This window comes from Danio rerio, chromosome 6 (genome assembly GCF_049306965.1).
Source record: "Danio rerio strain Tuebingen ecotype United States chromosome 6, GRCz12tu, whole genome shotgun sequence".
Classification (NCBI taxonomy): Eukaryota; Metazoa; Chordata; class Actinopteri; order Cypriniformes; family Danionidae; genus Danio; species Danio rerio.
Genome location: NC_133181.1, coordinates 62,470,001 through 62,487,468, shown reverse-complemented (window position 1 = coordinate 62,487,468; position 17,468 = coordinate 62,470,001). Strand labels below are relative to the sequence as shown.

The following is a 17,468-nucleotide window of genomic DNA, read 5'->3' as shown; positions in this document are numbered from 1 at the left end:
ATATATATATATATAAATAAATATATATATATATATATATATATATATATATATATATATATATATATATATATATATAAATATATATATATATATATTGTTTTCCTATGGAGAAAGTAAATTACATGTTTACTTGATTTTATATAGAGCAGAAGAGAAATGGTGAATCATGAGTTTCTATAAACCTGTAAAGAACAAACAAATGTAATAAATAACACTACTGACTTTTAATCCATTTATTAAACAAGTAAAAAAACAAACTAAGGAAAATGTATAGAAATACCACATATTTTTAATTTATTGTAATTGCAGAATTAAAGTAAATTGCTTAGTTTATTTTTTATCATTTAATTATGCTTGATTATTTATTGCTATTTATTTAAAATAATTGTATCTGAATTATATACGTCATTATCAATGCATCATGTATGTGAGGAACTTAAGTTGCACGTTTCTGGATATTCAGTGCTGTGAAAAAAAGAAGAAAAAACAGATACTTAGAGTGATAAAGTGTGTGGCGGTCACTGTTGCGCTCTATGACACATCAGCTAATGGCTTTCAGTTTGGACAGATGAATTGCTTGTCGCAGGAATCTAGTCGTGTCGCGCCTGGTTAGGACACGGTTTAAGTGAGACAAATACACATCAAGACTTAACTGCTGCGTCAATATGAAAAGCAGAGTCCAGGGCTTCCCCAATAATTCACTTTAATTGCAGGCTTCAGTCAAGTGAGAGGCATTTATTTACTGTATTCATTAACCTCCAGACACTGTCAATCACTGACACATCATCATTAGCGGATCACTCAAAGACACATGAATATTCCTCACAGATTTCTAAGATCATTTTCCAACAAAACAACTATGTGATTAAGGAATTACTGGGTTTTTTAAGGAATGTATATTGTGCATGCATGCAAAATGATGCTCTTTATTATCATTACTGCATTTTATAAACATGACCATCTAAGAGTGGAGTTGCATCGCCTGTCAATCAAATGATTTATATGTCAAATGCATAATGTGCATGCATGTAAAATCCTGCCGAATGATCTGTTTAGTATCATTACATTTTATAAACATCACAAAACATGACAGTCTGGTTGCATCATCTGTCAAAGCACGATTCACATTATAATACAACGCAAAAAAAAAAAAAAAAATAAAAAAAAAAAAATAAATAAATATATATATATATATATATATATATATATATATATATATATATATATATATATATATATATATATATATATATATATATATATATATAGGGATTTTGATATGGAATGCATTATGTGCATGCATGCAAAAACATGCCACATGATCTCTTTTGTGTCATTACATTTTATAAACATCATGAAACATGACTAAGTCAAGTTGCATCACCGGTCAATCAAAGCATGATTTACAAGATTTAAGAAATGCTAAGAACAAAATTCTTATAGACTGCATTAAGCACTGCCTAATGCATTCATAATGTGCATGCATGCAAAATCTCTTTAGCCTTGTTACATTTTATAAACATCCTAAAACATGAGAGTCGGGTTGCATGACCTGTCAATCAAACAAGATTCACATGAAAAAAAATGCAAAAATAAAAATTCTGCACTGCTTAATAAATGCATAATGTGCATGCATGCAAAATCCTGCCACATGACCTTTTTAATATCATTACATTTTATAAACATCACAAAACATGACAGTCCGGCTGCATCACCCGTCAAAACACGATTCACATTATAATAAAAAGCAGAGAATAAAATAAAATAAATAAAGATTCTGATAGACTGCATTAAGCACGGATTATTGAATGCAAAATGATTAATAAACATCAGAAAACATAACGATCTAATAACAAAAGGAAGATTGCATCACTTTTCAATTAAAGCATGATTTACAAGATTTAAAATAATGCTTATAAATAAATAAAACAATTCTTATAGAGTGCATTAAGCACTGCCTAATGAATTCATAATCCGCATGCATTAGGCATGGGACAATTACTAGTTTCAAGGTACACCGTGGTTTGGAAAAGTCAAGGTTTTAAAACGCTCAAAACTTTCTTCAATACAGTTTCTAAGGTACGTGTAAGTTTTTTTATTTACTTGTTTTGTTTTTGTTTTTTAGGACAGCAGTATCTCCAGCAGAAAAGATGCCGTTTTAAATTGTAAAAAAATCTGTTTTTGAAACAAATAAAGACAGCAGATGTCAATGATTCATTCAGCCGGACACGTTTACTGTTCCAAAATATTAGAAATGTTTTTTCAAAATAAAATATATTGTGTTCAAATGGAAATTTAATATTATTTTTATCCAAACATTTAAAAAGAACTTAATTTAGAGAGCAGTAATCACAATACCGAAAAACCTTGAAAGCATGATATTTTTATCCAAGGTTAACATATCGTCAGAACCTTATACCGGCCCATGCCTAGCTAGCATGCATGCAAAAGCACACCATATGACCTCTTTAGTCTCATTACATTTTATAAACATCTCAAAACATGAGAAGCTAATAAGGGTCAGCTTGCATCACCTGCCAATCAAACAAGATTTAAATGATAAAAAATACAAAAAACAAAATCTGCACTGCTTAATGAACGCAAAATTTACATGCCGGCAAAATCCTGCCACATGACCTCTTTAGTATCATTACATTTTATAAACATCACAAAACATGACAGTCCGGCTGCATCCCCTGTCAAAACACGATTCACATTATAACAAAAAGCAAAGAATAAATTAAAATAAAATATATGAAGATTCTGACAGACTGCATTAAGCACGGCTTATGCAATGCATAATGTGAATGCATGCAAAAAAACACTACATGACCTCTTTAATATTATTACATTTTTTTAAAACCTCATAAAACATGACTGATATCTAATAACATGTTATCTAAAAAGCAAAAGAAAAAAATATTTAAAATTCTGATAAAAGAGCTGTACTGTGATTTAACATGCATGCACATTAAGCAATGCTTAATGCAGTCTATAGTATTACCACTACATTTTATAAACATCACATATCATGACAATCTAAAAAGATTTGGGTTGCATTACCCGTCAATAAGAGCACAATTCACATGATAAATAAAAGTGCTAAAAAAAAATGTATAATAACAGACTGCATTAGGCATGGCTTAATGAATGCATAATGAGCATGCATGCAAAAACACGCCACATGACCTTTTTAGTATCATTACATTTTATAAACATCACAAAACATGACAGTCTAAAAACAGTCCGGTTGCATCACCTGTCAAAGCACGATTTACATTATAATAAAAAGCAAAGAATAAAATAAAGATTCTTATAGACTGCATTAAGCACTGATTATGGAACGCATCATGTAAATGCATGCAAAAACACACCACATGACCTTTATAGTATCATTACATTTTATAAACATCACAAAACATGACTGATATCTAATGACATGTTATCTAAAAAAGCAAAAGAAAAAAAAAGAATTCTGATAAAAGAGCAGTGGCATGATTTTACTTGCATGCATACATTTTATAAACATCACATATCATAACAATCTTAAAAGATTCAGGTTGCATTACCTGTCAATAAGAGCACGATTCACATGATAAATAAAAATGCTAAACAAATGTATAAAAACATTCTGATAGACTGCATTAGGCATGGTTTAATGAATGCATATTGTGCATGCATGCAAACACGCCACATGACCTTTTTAGTATCATTACATTTTATAAACATCACAAAACATGACAATTGAATAACAGTCCGGCTGCATCACCTGTCAAAGCACGATTTACATTATAATAAAAAGCAAAGAATAAAATAAATAAAGATTCTGATAGACTGCATGAAGCACTGATCATGGAATGCATGCAAAAACACACCACACGATCTCTTTAGTATCAGTACATTTTATAAACATCACAAAACATGAGAATCTAACAAGAGTCAGGTTGCATAACCTGTCAATAAGAGCACGATTTGAAAAAGCAAAAGAAAGAAATAAAAGAAATGCATGCATGCACATTTTGCATTAATTAAGCAGTGCTTAATGCACTCTTTAGTATCATCAATTTATAAACATCACAAAACATCTACCAACAGTCAGGTTGCATCACCCGTCAATCAAAGCATGATACACAAGATTTTCGAAATGCAATAAATAAAAATTCTGATAGACTCCTTTAAGCACTGCTTAATGAACACATAATGTGCATGCATGCAAATCATGCAACGTGACCTCTTTAGTATCACTACATGACAATCTACTAAGAGTCAGGTTGCATCACCTGTCAATCAAAGCATGATTCACAAGGTTTTAAACATGCATTAAGCACTGCTCTTTAATAGGCACACAATATCCTCTTATCATATCAATCATCAAAGATGAGACAGTAAACTGTGAAATAAAAGCAGCACTCTGGATGGAGTCCGTAATATGATCGCTTTTATCATTAATATGATGGATTACACAAGCAAGCGGGTGGGGTTTGAGCAGGGTGGGTGGGAAAAAAAAAACCCTGCTGGTGCAACTTTTGTTTTTTTTTTCTTCCTTTTTTGCATACAGCTTTGTAAATTGGATCCATTTATTAGCAACGGATAAGACAGCATTCATTTCACAATGCACTAACACACCGTTCCACTGAGCACACTTCTGACATGTGATGAGCCCCAAAAACCAGCTTAAAATACGCACAATTTTTATATGCAAAGTTGCATCGTGGGAACAAACATTAAGAGCTGCGTTTAGGAGCAAGGCACGGCCTCTTGATGTACGGGGTCATAAAAATTTAAGCCAAAGTAAAATATGCTTTAATAATCACTGGTGTACTGTGTAAAGCGTGAGATATGGATCTCTGATCGCTAAAAATGAGTTGCATTAAAAATGAGATCATTCTGAACAAGAGGAGAATAAAGACATTAATAAAGCGGACCAAGCATAAAAGATCCGAGCCATATTTCTCTGCGCTGGCAGGACAAGACTGTGATACATGGCTGCGATTTACTGTTGGGTCATTATGACATGATCACACTTACAGAGGGAGGTAATGGGATCATCAATAAGATGGTGCTTGCCTTATAAAAACACCCCTAATAAACAGCACTCGGCCAACCCCAAAACTGGCCTCCAGTTCAGTTATGCATCTTAAAATACTCCATTATGTGTGTGTGCTTCACTGTGTATCCGAATCTCCAGCGAATCAGTGTTACACTGGGATGGTTTCGCAGAGAAGTGATGACGAGCCAGATCATAAACAGCCTTTTCAAGATTAAAACAGGCTTTTAAGTCAAACAACAGTCTCCAGACAGCTGCACGGTGCCATTTCTGTTAACATAAGATGATGAAACTTCATCTTAAATGCTTTATTTCAGGTACGCACCATCAAATAGGCTGTTTTGATGGCTTGGTGTTAATATCACTTGCACAAATTCCTCACTAGTGTTCTCAGGTATTATGCACAAACGTGAAAATAAAATAAACGTGGCAGCTGCCCTTTTTGTATTCCTCGCATCGGGCCACTGCGAGGCCAGTATGAAGATGAGGAGGAAAATCTGACAGCGAAATAAATGTGTTTCTGCTCACACACACACATGCACACACACGTTTATTAAAGATTTTTAATATTTATTACACTCTCAGAAATAATAATAATGCACAAGCCATCAGTGGTGGACACATCTTCACCTAAAGAGTCGATATTAATATCTTAAATTAAGAGCTAAACGACACGTTTTGGACTTTTTAGGTACTAATATGTCAATTTAAGATCTTTATGAACCCTTCAGGTGCAAGAAAAGTGAAAGAGTGTGTACTTTAATTTATGAAAATTATGAATATAGATGTGATTTGAGAATTCAGATTTCAATTGCTTGCCAAAGACACAATCTTCAATACCTTTAGGTGCATTTAGACAAATATCTGGGTTATTTTAACCCAACTTTGGGTACAATGTGAACAAAACAACATGAATAATTGGGTTTAATTTCTGATTTAATAATTAGACCAAATTGAAGCCATTTTTTTGGTGGGATTCCTCCATATTTCACTCAGTTTAATTGTAAAACATTTGTTTACAAAAGTATGATTGCACTTTAATCAAAAATCCTGTGTATGAATATTTACTATATTCCCAGAATATGAAAGTTATTAGAATATGTTGATTCCAGCAGTTCACCATCACCTGAAATCATACTGTGATTTAACTCCATGTATTGTTATTAAAATAACATCGCAAAGCGAGAGACCACACCATAATTTCCGTCAACATGTACAGATGTTAAACTCAGAACGTGCTCTCATACCTTTCTCAGGATCCATTGGATGAGCAGCAGAAAGCTCCAGCAGAGCAGCCTCATCGCACCTCTTCGTTCCGGAAGAACACTAGTCCCGTTGAGCAAACATAAACCGGACAAAATCAGCGAGCGGAAAACATCCGAGCGGGAAACAACAACTGGACGCAGGTGCTTTCAAACTGACTGCAACAATACGCCAGCGCTGCTCTCTGCGAGTTATCAAGGCAACCAAGGCGGCTCAGCTCTCCAAGTCCTTATCATTAGTGAAGTGCACATCCATTCGCGGGTTTCGGAGGTGAAAAGTTGGTGCGGGAACGGCGGCAACTTCTGTCAGCTGGCGTTCGCGCCTAATGCCCTCATTACCGCGCCCGTTTGGTGTTTAAAAAAGAAACCGTGTTGCGTGGCGTTCTCCCTCACTCGAAAGCGCACGCCCAGTGTACATTTGCGTCTTGTTCTCTCTCTCCTTTTCTCTCCCTCTCATGGTTTGAGCGCTGAATATCGATTTTTAAAGCCAACAGGTCAAACAAGCGCCTTTGAACGCGAAAAAAGTTGGCGTTATTCTCATTATTGTGTGTTTGGAATTCCGCAAAAGTTCCCCGGAGTCTTATTGTGTGGCTGTCGGTCTAACCCGAGCCCATTTAGCATCTGTAAATAGATTTAAAGAGCCTCTCATCGTTAAATAGGCTACATTTTGAATGGGTTTAAAGTGCATGTTGCGTCGCGGTTCATAAAATATGAAACAATCTGCGACATGTACACAACACTTTGTCTTGTCAGTTCAACATCTTTAAAAAGCATAAACAAACACGGAGAGAAAGAGGGAAAGGAGAGATGTATGAAGGCTAGCATCTTGGAAAGCTAATCAGGTTATTAAACCAAGCCGTAATGGATCAGAAAGCGATATAAATAGCTTGAAAGTGTGTCTCTTTCTTAAATACGTTTAATTTTGTTGTCTCGCGGTTCACATGAGACGCACAATCTGCGATGATGTGCTGTACACAATAGTTTGTGTTCTAATCAGCATGATAAAAACATCATCACTGACATGTAAACAAATACAGAGAGAGAGAGAAATGTTAAAGGTGGATGTTTGGAAATCTAGTCAGGCTGCACGTTTAGAAAGCAGAGATAAGCTAAAACAACTACTTGTTTATTTATTTAGCGAGCAGGAGCTGTTGCAAATCAGCGCACCTCAAAGTTTGATGTCCATCACCGCGCATCTGATAGATGGCAGACACCAGATGAAGCCCTTCATCGCCCCCTTGCGAATGACTGACAGAAAACATCTGAATGTCGACGTACATAATTATGAGAACTCAGGATGTGACAGATGAAATGAGTGATCGAGTCTAACGACCGTAAAACTGAAATGACTCAATCTATAAAACGTAAATTCGCCTTTAAGCTGACCCACGCCCTCAGCGACCTTCCCCTCAGAGCAAAAACTCTTCATAAGGTGACTGAAAAGCCTCCAAATGCCGCAACTACAGCGTGTTTTATAAACAGATTGGCTTTAAGGATACATATTTTGGGGGACATCGAAATAAATGCTCTGTTGGTTTCGTTTCCATTGTGATCTAGCGAGACGCGCGTTATTGATGTTGGCAGGTGAATTTGGCGGGCTGTTAAAGCGCGCGCTCTCTATCTCTGAGGGAACTGCGCCGCGCGCCTCAGCACAAATGAATGAACATGCCCGGGAAAAATGAGCGCAATTTTCTCACATATCCACTCATCTTTCCACTCCGCTTTCTTCTTTTCTGCAAATCAACACACTCATTGAGGAAAGACAAGAGGAGGGAGTTCGCCTCGAAATCGCACGGTGTGTACTAATAGACAAACACTCGAAGTGACAAATACTGAAGAGCAGAACCTTTCTGACACGACCAATCGCCATATTTAGACACAAAACAATCCACCGTATGCAAAACAATCGATCTGTTTAGCCTACCTTCAATTCAAAGGGTGTCAAATAAATATTTTTTTCATAATTTTTATTTGTCATCAGATTAGTTTCACGTATTAGAATAAATATTTGTTTTTTAACATATTAAAGATCTCAAAATATTTTTCTTGTCATCAAACATCACGACTTACAAACAAAATAGCAGGTAAAGTGTGTATGTCAATGTGTTTACATTGATTGTCAAGAAGTAATAATTAAAATAAACCTTTTATTCAATAAAACCTTCTTCTACATCTACACAGTAGATTTCTTTTAATATATCTTAAATTGAGTGTGCCAAATAAACGCCCCTTTTCACATTTGACATTAGATAGCTACATTATTAAAATAAATATTCATATTTATTTTAATGTTGTCTAGAAATAAAGTGTAAGATAATATTTTAAATATTTTATTTCTAGACAATTCAAGTAAACACATTGTTGACCTGCTATTATGTTGGATATATATATATATATATATATATATATATATATATATATATATATATATATATATATATATATATATATATATATATATTGAAATACTTGAAATCACTATAAATTTAAATTGATAAAAATGCTAATTATAATAAGTAAGTCTAAAAAAATCTATTTCTATCTATCTATCTATCTATCTATCTATCTATCTATCTATCTATCTATCTATCTATCTATCTATCTATCTATCTATCTATATATATATATATATATATATATAAACAAATATATTTATATACATACAGCTGAAGTCAGTATAATTAGCCCCCTTCAAATTATTTTCTTTTTTTTTTTAAATATTTTCCAAATGATGTTTAACAGAACAAGGAAATTTTTAAATATTTTTTCTTCTGGAAAAAGTCTTATTTGTTTTATTTGTGCTAGAATAAAAGCCGCTATAATTTTTTTTAAACACTATTTTACGGACAAAATTATTAGCCTATTTAAGCTATATTTTTTTTCTCGATAATCTACAGAATAAACCATGGTTATACTATAACTTGCCTAATTACCCTAACCTGCCTAGTTAACCTAATTAACCTAGTTAAGCCGTTAAATGTCAATTTAAGCTGTATTGAAGTGTCTTGAAAAATATCTATTAAAATATTATTTACTGTCATCATGACAAAGATACAGTAAATCAGTCATTAGAGATGAGTTATTAAAATTATTATGTTTAGAAATGTGTTGAACAAATCTTCTCTCCGTTACACAGAAATTGGGGAAAAAATAAACAAGCGGTCTAATAATTTAAGGGGGCTAATAATTCTGACTTTAACTGTATATAGATAGATAGATAGATAGATAGATAGATAGATAGATAGATAGATAGATAGATAGATAGATAGATAGATAGATAGATAGATAGATAGATAGATAGATAGATAGATAGATAGATAGATAGATAGATTGGATAAAACTTATTTCTACATTCACTCATTTGACCTTTTAGCCTATACCCGGGGTTGGCAAACCCTGTTCCTGGAGAGCCACCTTCCTGCAGATTTCAGTTGCAACCCATATCAAACACACCTGCCTGTAATTATCATGTGGTGTTCAGGTCCTAATTAATTGGTTCAGGTGTGTTTGATATGGGTAGCAACTAAAATCTGCAGGAAGGTGGCTCTCCAGGAACAGGGTTGGCCACCCCTGGCCTATACCTTAAATTCAAAAGTTGCCAAATATAACTATACACACACACTTTTTCTTTATAGTTAATTGCAATAAAATAGATACAATAATAAAACTAATACTTGTATTTAACATATTAAAGACAAGACAAAACATTTTTTCTTGTCACCAAACATCACTTCATCCAACAAAAATGTGTTTACATGAATCTTCCTTGCAGAAATAATATTTAAGGCAAACCTCATTTAAAATTAAACTTAATTCTACATGTGCACCCATTAACTGTTTGTTTACACAATCTACAGTCATTTTAATTGATAAAATAATAGAGCTTCAAGATTATACATATGGATAATAATGTGGCAAGCATTAAAAAAAGTAATTTAATAGAACAACTGAACATCCACGCATGTATTGACTTATTTATCATTAGTGCTGAGCTGGAGGTGCTTAGATTCTGTCGTTTGTTAATGGAAAATTACACCGTGGTAAAGATTCTTTGTTTAGACTTACAGCAGCGAGAAAGCAACACACGGTAAATCACAATGACAAAGCTAAATTGCTAATTACATCAGTGCAATTTAAGAACACAACAAGTCAGATTCACTTTAGAAAAACACAAATCAGAAAGAGAGAGAGAGAGAGAGAATACAGTGTCCTTAAAATCTGTGGTCGATCTGTCAGATAATTCAGAGTTCTGGGTTTTATTTTCAATATAAGACTTGCTTTTAACTTTGCTGTAAATATATTTGGCTGTCGTAGCTGGAGAAAGAAAATGAAGCCAAAGGTTTGACTGAAATTGTAAAGCCAAATGCGAAACGATAATCTTCTGTACCTGAAAGTGAAATAAAACGAATGGTTTTGTGATTCAGCACACTGCTCAGTTTTGATGAAAAACTCACATTAGCATTTTGCTGACCTTTAATTTATGATAATATAAAGTATCAGCATTATCGATTAGGAAGGAGAACAACGCTGCAAGTAGTTGGGCAGTTCATTTCGTTTGTTTGCAGGGTAAAAACAGTTTCATATTAAAGGACGTTCCTGTTTACACTTTCCTCTGGGCTTTTATTGGACAAATGGCGAGTTTAGAATCATATAATCAAGTTCCAGTGGATTTTTTTCCTTTAATAAACAACATCTTGCATATAAATTGTATTTAGCTACAAAATAAAAGCCACATATGTTGGGTAAGTCGCTTTCTTTTATTAATTTTCCTTCCACTTAATCCCTTTATTTATCAGCAACAGCGGAATGAACTGCCAACTATTCCAGCATGTGTTTCATGCAGCGGATGTCCTTCCACCCACAACCCAACACTGGGAAACACCCATACATACTCATTCACACACATACACTACAGCCAGTCTAGCTCATCATTTCCCCTATTGACCTTATTCTAAAATGTGGAAGTGCGCCTGTTTTCGCAATTGTGTTAGAACGTCTGATTCGGTCGCCAATGGGAGAAATGACTAGGAATAATAAACGGCAGAAAACAATTAAACTACTTGCTCTACATACAAATGTTTGTATGACTATACAGACCAAGTAGAATAAAATATATCAGTTTGCAACATCAAACAGCGTAACGAGCAGTTTTTAACGTCTAAAAATAAATGGAAGTGAAAGAGACCGGAAGTCTCGAGCCAAAAAGATTCAGATGGCTGCGCCCGCTCGTCGGCAAAGAATAGGGTGAATAGCGCATGTGTTTGGACTGTAGGGGAAACAGGAGCCAGTGGCGGATTTAGGCAAGGGCGATCGCCCAGGGGTTCTTTTCCCAAAACAATCGTTAGCCAACTAAAGGACACAAGTTCCGTTTTTACAAACATAGTTTGTTGATTTGCCGTTTCCCAAATCCGTCGCTACAACGAACATTCGCAAACTGCGTCGCAAACTTAAGCTCTCACAACTACACCTCTGCAGCTATAGTTAGAAACATATCCTGGCTGTGCTCTATTCCCACTTATCCCCCCTATGCCCTATTCATTTAAAAAACTCTAACACTCAAAGTTGGAATTATGAAAAGTAAAAAAAAATATTAAGCTCATCTCTCTTAGGTGTAATTTGAGCTTTCAGAGTATTTTTACAGTTCAGTTTTAGTGATCTTCATGTTTACAATTGTGCGCTCTGAAACCATTCATGTCAATTTGAACACAGCCTCATGGCGAGAGCTATAGGTGACCTATTATTTAGTTTAGTAGCAAGCTTGTGAAAACAAAAAGCATATGTTAATTCTTTTAATTTATAGTAGGTTATTTATTAAGTATGGACTGTATATGACATGGGCCTGCCGGCTAGAACTTTCTGCAGTGGTTTACATGTGTCAAATTGTCGAAGTAGACTTTAAAAAAAGAAGTAAAATAAACAAACAATACCCTACTTAATAATAATAATAATAATAATAATATTTATAATAATAATAATAATAATAATTATTATTATTATTATTGTTATTATTATTATTATCATTATCATCATCATAACCAACATCATCATTAATATTATTATTAAATTATGTTTTTTTTCATTACTTATAAATAATAAACAGTACATTGTATTTTATAATAAATAGCCTCATTATTTATTTATATGATATTAGAATACGTGTTAGCTTTTGTAAGTGATATGTTTTAGAATATGTAATGTTCAACTTCTCAATAATATTAGTAAAGCAAACCCTATGTGCCATTTACATATATTTCAGTTAATATGGAAAGCGAGTGCATGTTTTTACTAAATCTAATATTGCATTTTATTTTAAATGCGTGTGCATGTAAAACAATATAATTTGCACAAAGACATTATGGGTTCTTCTGTAAAGAAGTAGTTACTCCACCCAGTTTAGAGCGTCATTATGGGCGTTTTACGTTATAACTAACATGATTCAAGCGTTGAATCTGTGACAGAGAAACTACCGTTTTGGGAAACACTCGTTTCACAAAACTGTTGTTTTCTTTTCCCAAACGATGCATCGAACCATGACAGTTCAGCCGCGAGTTACGCCGTTGTTTAGGAAACGCACCCCAGGGTGGCATCTTGCTGGGGGCAGCATGGAAAGATGGTGCAAAAATTTTGTGTATTAATTTAGAGTGGTTATCCCAGAATAAAGACATTAGGGGTTATTCACATTTGGAGTCTATTGCATGCACAAGTTTCATTCTTTATATGCAACCGAAACAACACTGGTGAAAACAAACTGATGCATGTGCGCAGAAAACCATTCCTGTGGGCCTACACACGCTGCTCCTGATCCCGGTTGTTTACATGCAAGTCAACAAAACTTTATCGTTAATTAAATTAAATTTAAAGATTTTATTTAAAGTTTATATCATATGATGATGATGTTACTGCGACTAAGCATGGCTATGAAGCAGAAAGGAGGAATAATCAGTCAGGGAGGTAACCAAGACTTCATAATATTAATTCTTGGCCATGAGTCGGGTCTAAGACTACAGATAATTCTATGAAACATATTTATTTAGCATTCTATATAACTGTCATAATTAATATTCATGCAAAAGTCTTAGAATATTACTCCAGTTGTGTCTTTACATTGTTTTTCAGTTACATTAAGGATTGATTTCTGTTTATTATTTAGGATAATAATTGTATAATAATAATAATAATAATAATAATAATAATAATAATAAACAAACTTATATTTATTGAAAATAAATAAATATATTTAAATGTATTTATAATAATTATTATAATAATAATTTTAAATGTGTATATTTAAAATATATATTTAAATATTTAAAATATATATATATAAAGTCAACCACATAGTGTCTTCATTTCTTGGGGGATGGGGAGGAGAGGGGGTATGTTTGTGGTGGTTTCGCCCAGGGTGTCATTTCAAACTAGAACCACCACTGATTGAAGCACCTGGAGGAAACCCACGGCAACATGGGGAGAGCATGCAAACTCCACACAGAAATGCCAATTGGCCCAGCCAGGACTTGATCCAGCGACCTTCTCGCTGTTAGGCGACAGTGCTAGGCACTGAGCCACCGTGCTGCCCTAAGTTACCTTTTAAAAATTTGAGCTAAATAAAAATTGTAATACTGTACCTAACAAATGTTAAACATATATATTAAACATGAAACATTTCAAATAATTACTCTATAATTATAAAAACTATAATTATAATATAATAATCTATAAACTACTCTATAATTAGCATTTGGTTGTTGTAAGCCAATGTTGGGTCAAATATAGACAAACCCAAATGTTGGGTTAATTATTTAACTTTACACTTTTTTAAACCAGACTTTGGGTTTTACCCAACATTGGGTTACAACCACCCAGCATTTCTTCAGAATGTAAAGGTCACAACGTCTCTATCTTGTTTATGGAAATCTGTGTTATGGGTGGCATGGTGGTCCCGGCTGGGCCAGTTGGCATATCTGCTCCGGTTTCCCCCAAAGTCCAAATACCAAATTGATTGTTTGGACTAAATTGACTGTAGTGTATCAGTGTGTGTGTGTGTGTGTGTGTGTGTGTGTGTGTGTGTGGGTGGGTGTTTCCCAGTACTGGGTTGCAGCTGGAAGGGCATCCGCTGCTTAAAACTTATGCTGGAATAGTTATGGGTTCATTTCGCGTTCCACTGGTAAATAAAGGGACTGTAAATGAATAAATAAATAAATGAATGAATAAATTTGTCTTATATGTAGTTGAAGTCGGCATTATTAGCCCCCCGGAATTATTTGCCCCTTTTATTTTTTCCTCCCAATTTCTGTTCAATGGAGAGCAGATTTCTTCAACACATTTCTAATCATAATAGTGTTAATAACTCATCTCTAATAACTGATTTATTTTCTCTTTGTCATGATGACAGTAAATAATATTAGACTAGATATTCTTCAAGACACTTCTATACAGCTTAAAGTGACATGTAAAGGCTTCACTAGGGTAATTAGGGTAACTAGGCAGGTTAGGGTAATTAGTCAAGTTATTGTATAATGATGGTTTGTTCTGGAGACTATCGAATAGAAATAAAGCTTAAAGGGGATAATAATATTGACCTTAAAATGGTGTTAAAAAATTAAAAACTGCTTTTATTCTAGCCGAAATAAAACAAATAAGACTTCCTCCAGAAGAGCAAACATTATAAGACATACTGTGAACATTTCCTGAACCTGTTCAACATCATTTGGGAAATATTTAAAAAAGAAAAATAATTCAAAGGGGGGTGAATAATTCTGACTTCAAGTCAAAATCCTTAAAGTCACTATGAAATGAAAATATGATTTTATTATCAGTATGATTATCTGTAATCTAGTGTGCTTCAAAATAGTGACAACATTTGCATTTAGAGGAAATAATCATTCAAAGTTTGCAGTTCGTCACTTTGACCGAAATTACTCGCTCATACTTCAGTTTCTCATTTCAGGATGGACGATGGTCTTTGACGTTGGGTTCTGACTACATTTTCATTTCTAAACAAAATGCAACGTCCCTATGACGTTGGGGTACAGCGTCAATCTGACGTCCTGTTGACATGCTGCGCGTGCTGGAGATTAAAAGGTGAGTAAATTACAACAGATATTTTCATTTTGGGGAAACTGTCTCTTTAAGAAGAGCCACAGATCTACAAAAAATCTAGAAAATCCCAAACACAAACATGAAACAGACTTTGCTGTAAAGTCAGTCAATAAATATACAGTCAAGCCTGAAATTATTAATACCCCTGCCTCTGGCAAATTCTGACTTAAAGTTACTTTATTCAACCAGCAAGATTTTCTTTTACTGGACCGGAAATGACCCAGGCTCAGATATAAGACGATGATCAAGAGGCATCATTGTGGAAAATAATAATGTTACTCAACTTTTTTTTTTTTTTGCACTTAAACAAAAACTTTAAGTCAGAATTTACCTGGGATATGAATAATTCTGGGCTTGGCGGTGTATTTAGGGTTTCAAACTCAGTATGGACTGCTGAAATTAAAATATTTAGACCTCCTGTGAAATTGTAAGTATTTCAAATATATATCAAAAAGTGTTGTTTAATGGGCGGCACGGTGGCGCAGTCACCTCACAGCAAGAAGGTCGCTAGTTCGAGTCCCGGCTGGTTCAATTGTCGTTTCTGTGTGGAGTTTGCATGTTCTCCCCGTGTTGGTGTGGGTTTCCTCCGGATGCTCCGGTTTCCCCCACAGTCCAAACACATGTGCTGTAGGGGAACTGATCAACTAAATTGGCCGTAGAGTATGAGTGTGTATGAGTGTGTATGGATGTTTTCCATTGATAGGTTGCATTTGGAAGGGCATCCACTGCGTAAAACATATGCTGGATAAGTTGGCGGTTCACTCCACTGTGGCGACCACTGATTAATAAAGGCACTAAGCTGAAAATAAAATGAATGAATGTATTCCTGCCAAAATAAAATAATTAAGACTTCATAAAATCAAAAAAATAATAGGAAATACCCTGAAAACGCTCTGCTAAACAGCACTCGGGAAATATTTGAAAAGGAACCAAAATGTCTAATAATTTTGACGTCAGCATTATATGTTTGTGTTTTCCAGAATGAGAGTCTTGAGGCTCAGATCTGACACAGGCCACACGTCTCTAATGAGAGCGTTTGTTTGTATGAAACCCTCTTTTCTCCCCCCGCTGGGCATGTGTGTGTGTGTGTGTGTGTGTGTGTGTGTGTGTGTGTGTGTGTGTGTGTGTGTATTCATCCTGCTACGGCCCACTAATATGATTGGAGAGCCTGTCATATAGTTGTGTTTATTCAGATGGATTCTGCGTGTACCGCACGACTGGGATGTTTAGAGGAATTATGATTATATCTTTGTCATTTTAATGCGATTCGGGCCGATATTTCTCTGGCTGAGAGACAGACATGTAATGGGTGTCAGGTAGAAGTAGAGGAATGAGATTATATTATATCGCGCTGACAGGAGAGAGAAGTGATTCCTGCACGATTTTTTCTCATTAATCGGTGATACTTCCATGTGTTTCAGAGCGACGCCTCCGGAGCAGGAGATTCACATGCTGGAGATTTTTTGTGGATCAGGTACAGACTTGGGTGCTTTATTTTATTTTTTGGATGATGTGTGCACCGGATGCTATTGCATGCACATACAGTGGAGGAAATTAGTATTGAGCATGCTTTTTTTCTGGAAATAGTATTTCTAAAGGAGCTGCTGATATGGAATTATTAAGAATTAAGAAAAGGTTTGATTGCAAATGTATTGCAAATCCTCACGATGCAAACACATTAATAAAACACTGCATTTACCCATAATGCAAACTAATTAAGAAAATGTGCGATTTCTCACAACACACAACACTTGTGCTTGTGTTATACATTTAATGTATGTAAACTTTCTCATATACACTCACCGGCCACTTTATTAGGTACACCTTACTAGTACCAGGTTGGACCCCTTTTGCCTCCAGATCTGCCTTAATCCTTCATGGCAGAGATTCAACAAGCTACTGGAAATATTCCTCAGAGGTTTTGCTCCATATTGTCATGATAGCATCACACAGTTGCTGCAGATTTGTCGGCTGCACATCCATGATGCCAATCTCCCGTTCCACCACATCCCAAAGCTGCTCTATTGGATTGAGCTCTGGTGACTGTGGAGGCCATT

The 17,468-nt window shown here is 34.6% G+C and overlaps 1 protein-coding gene and 1 long non-coding RNA gene across 2 annotated transcripts in view; one reads left to right on the top strand and one right to left on the bottom strand.

The window, feature by feature from the left end:
• The window catches only part of nxph4 (neurexophilin 4), a 95,730-nt gene extending 89,086 nt beyond the window's left edge, over nt 1–6,644 (bottom strand). Inside the window, exon 1 of the mRNA XM_009302772.5 lies at nt 6,298–6,644. Within this exon, the coding sequence (XP_009301047.3) occupies nt 6,298–6,351 (54 nt within the window). The 5' untranslated portion in view covers nt 6,352–6,644. The remainder of the gene's footprint in view (nt 1–6,297) is intronic.
• LOC141386395 (uncharacterized) overlaps nt 6,242–17,468 on the top strand; it is a 12,248-nt gene continuing 1,021 nt past the window's right edge. The window contains exons 1-3 of the long non-coding RNA XR_012408340.1: nt 6,242–8,107; nt 15,260–15,393; nt 16,833–17,468. The exon at nt 16,833–17,468 is cut by the window's right edge and continues 1,021 nt beyond it. This is a non-coding gene — a long non-coding RNA (uncharacterized lncRNA). The remainder of the gene's footprint in view (nt 8,108–15,259; nt 15,394–16,832) is intronic.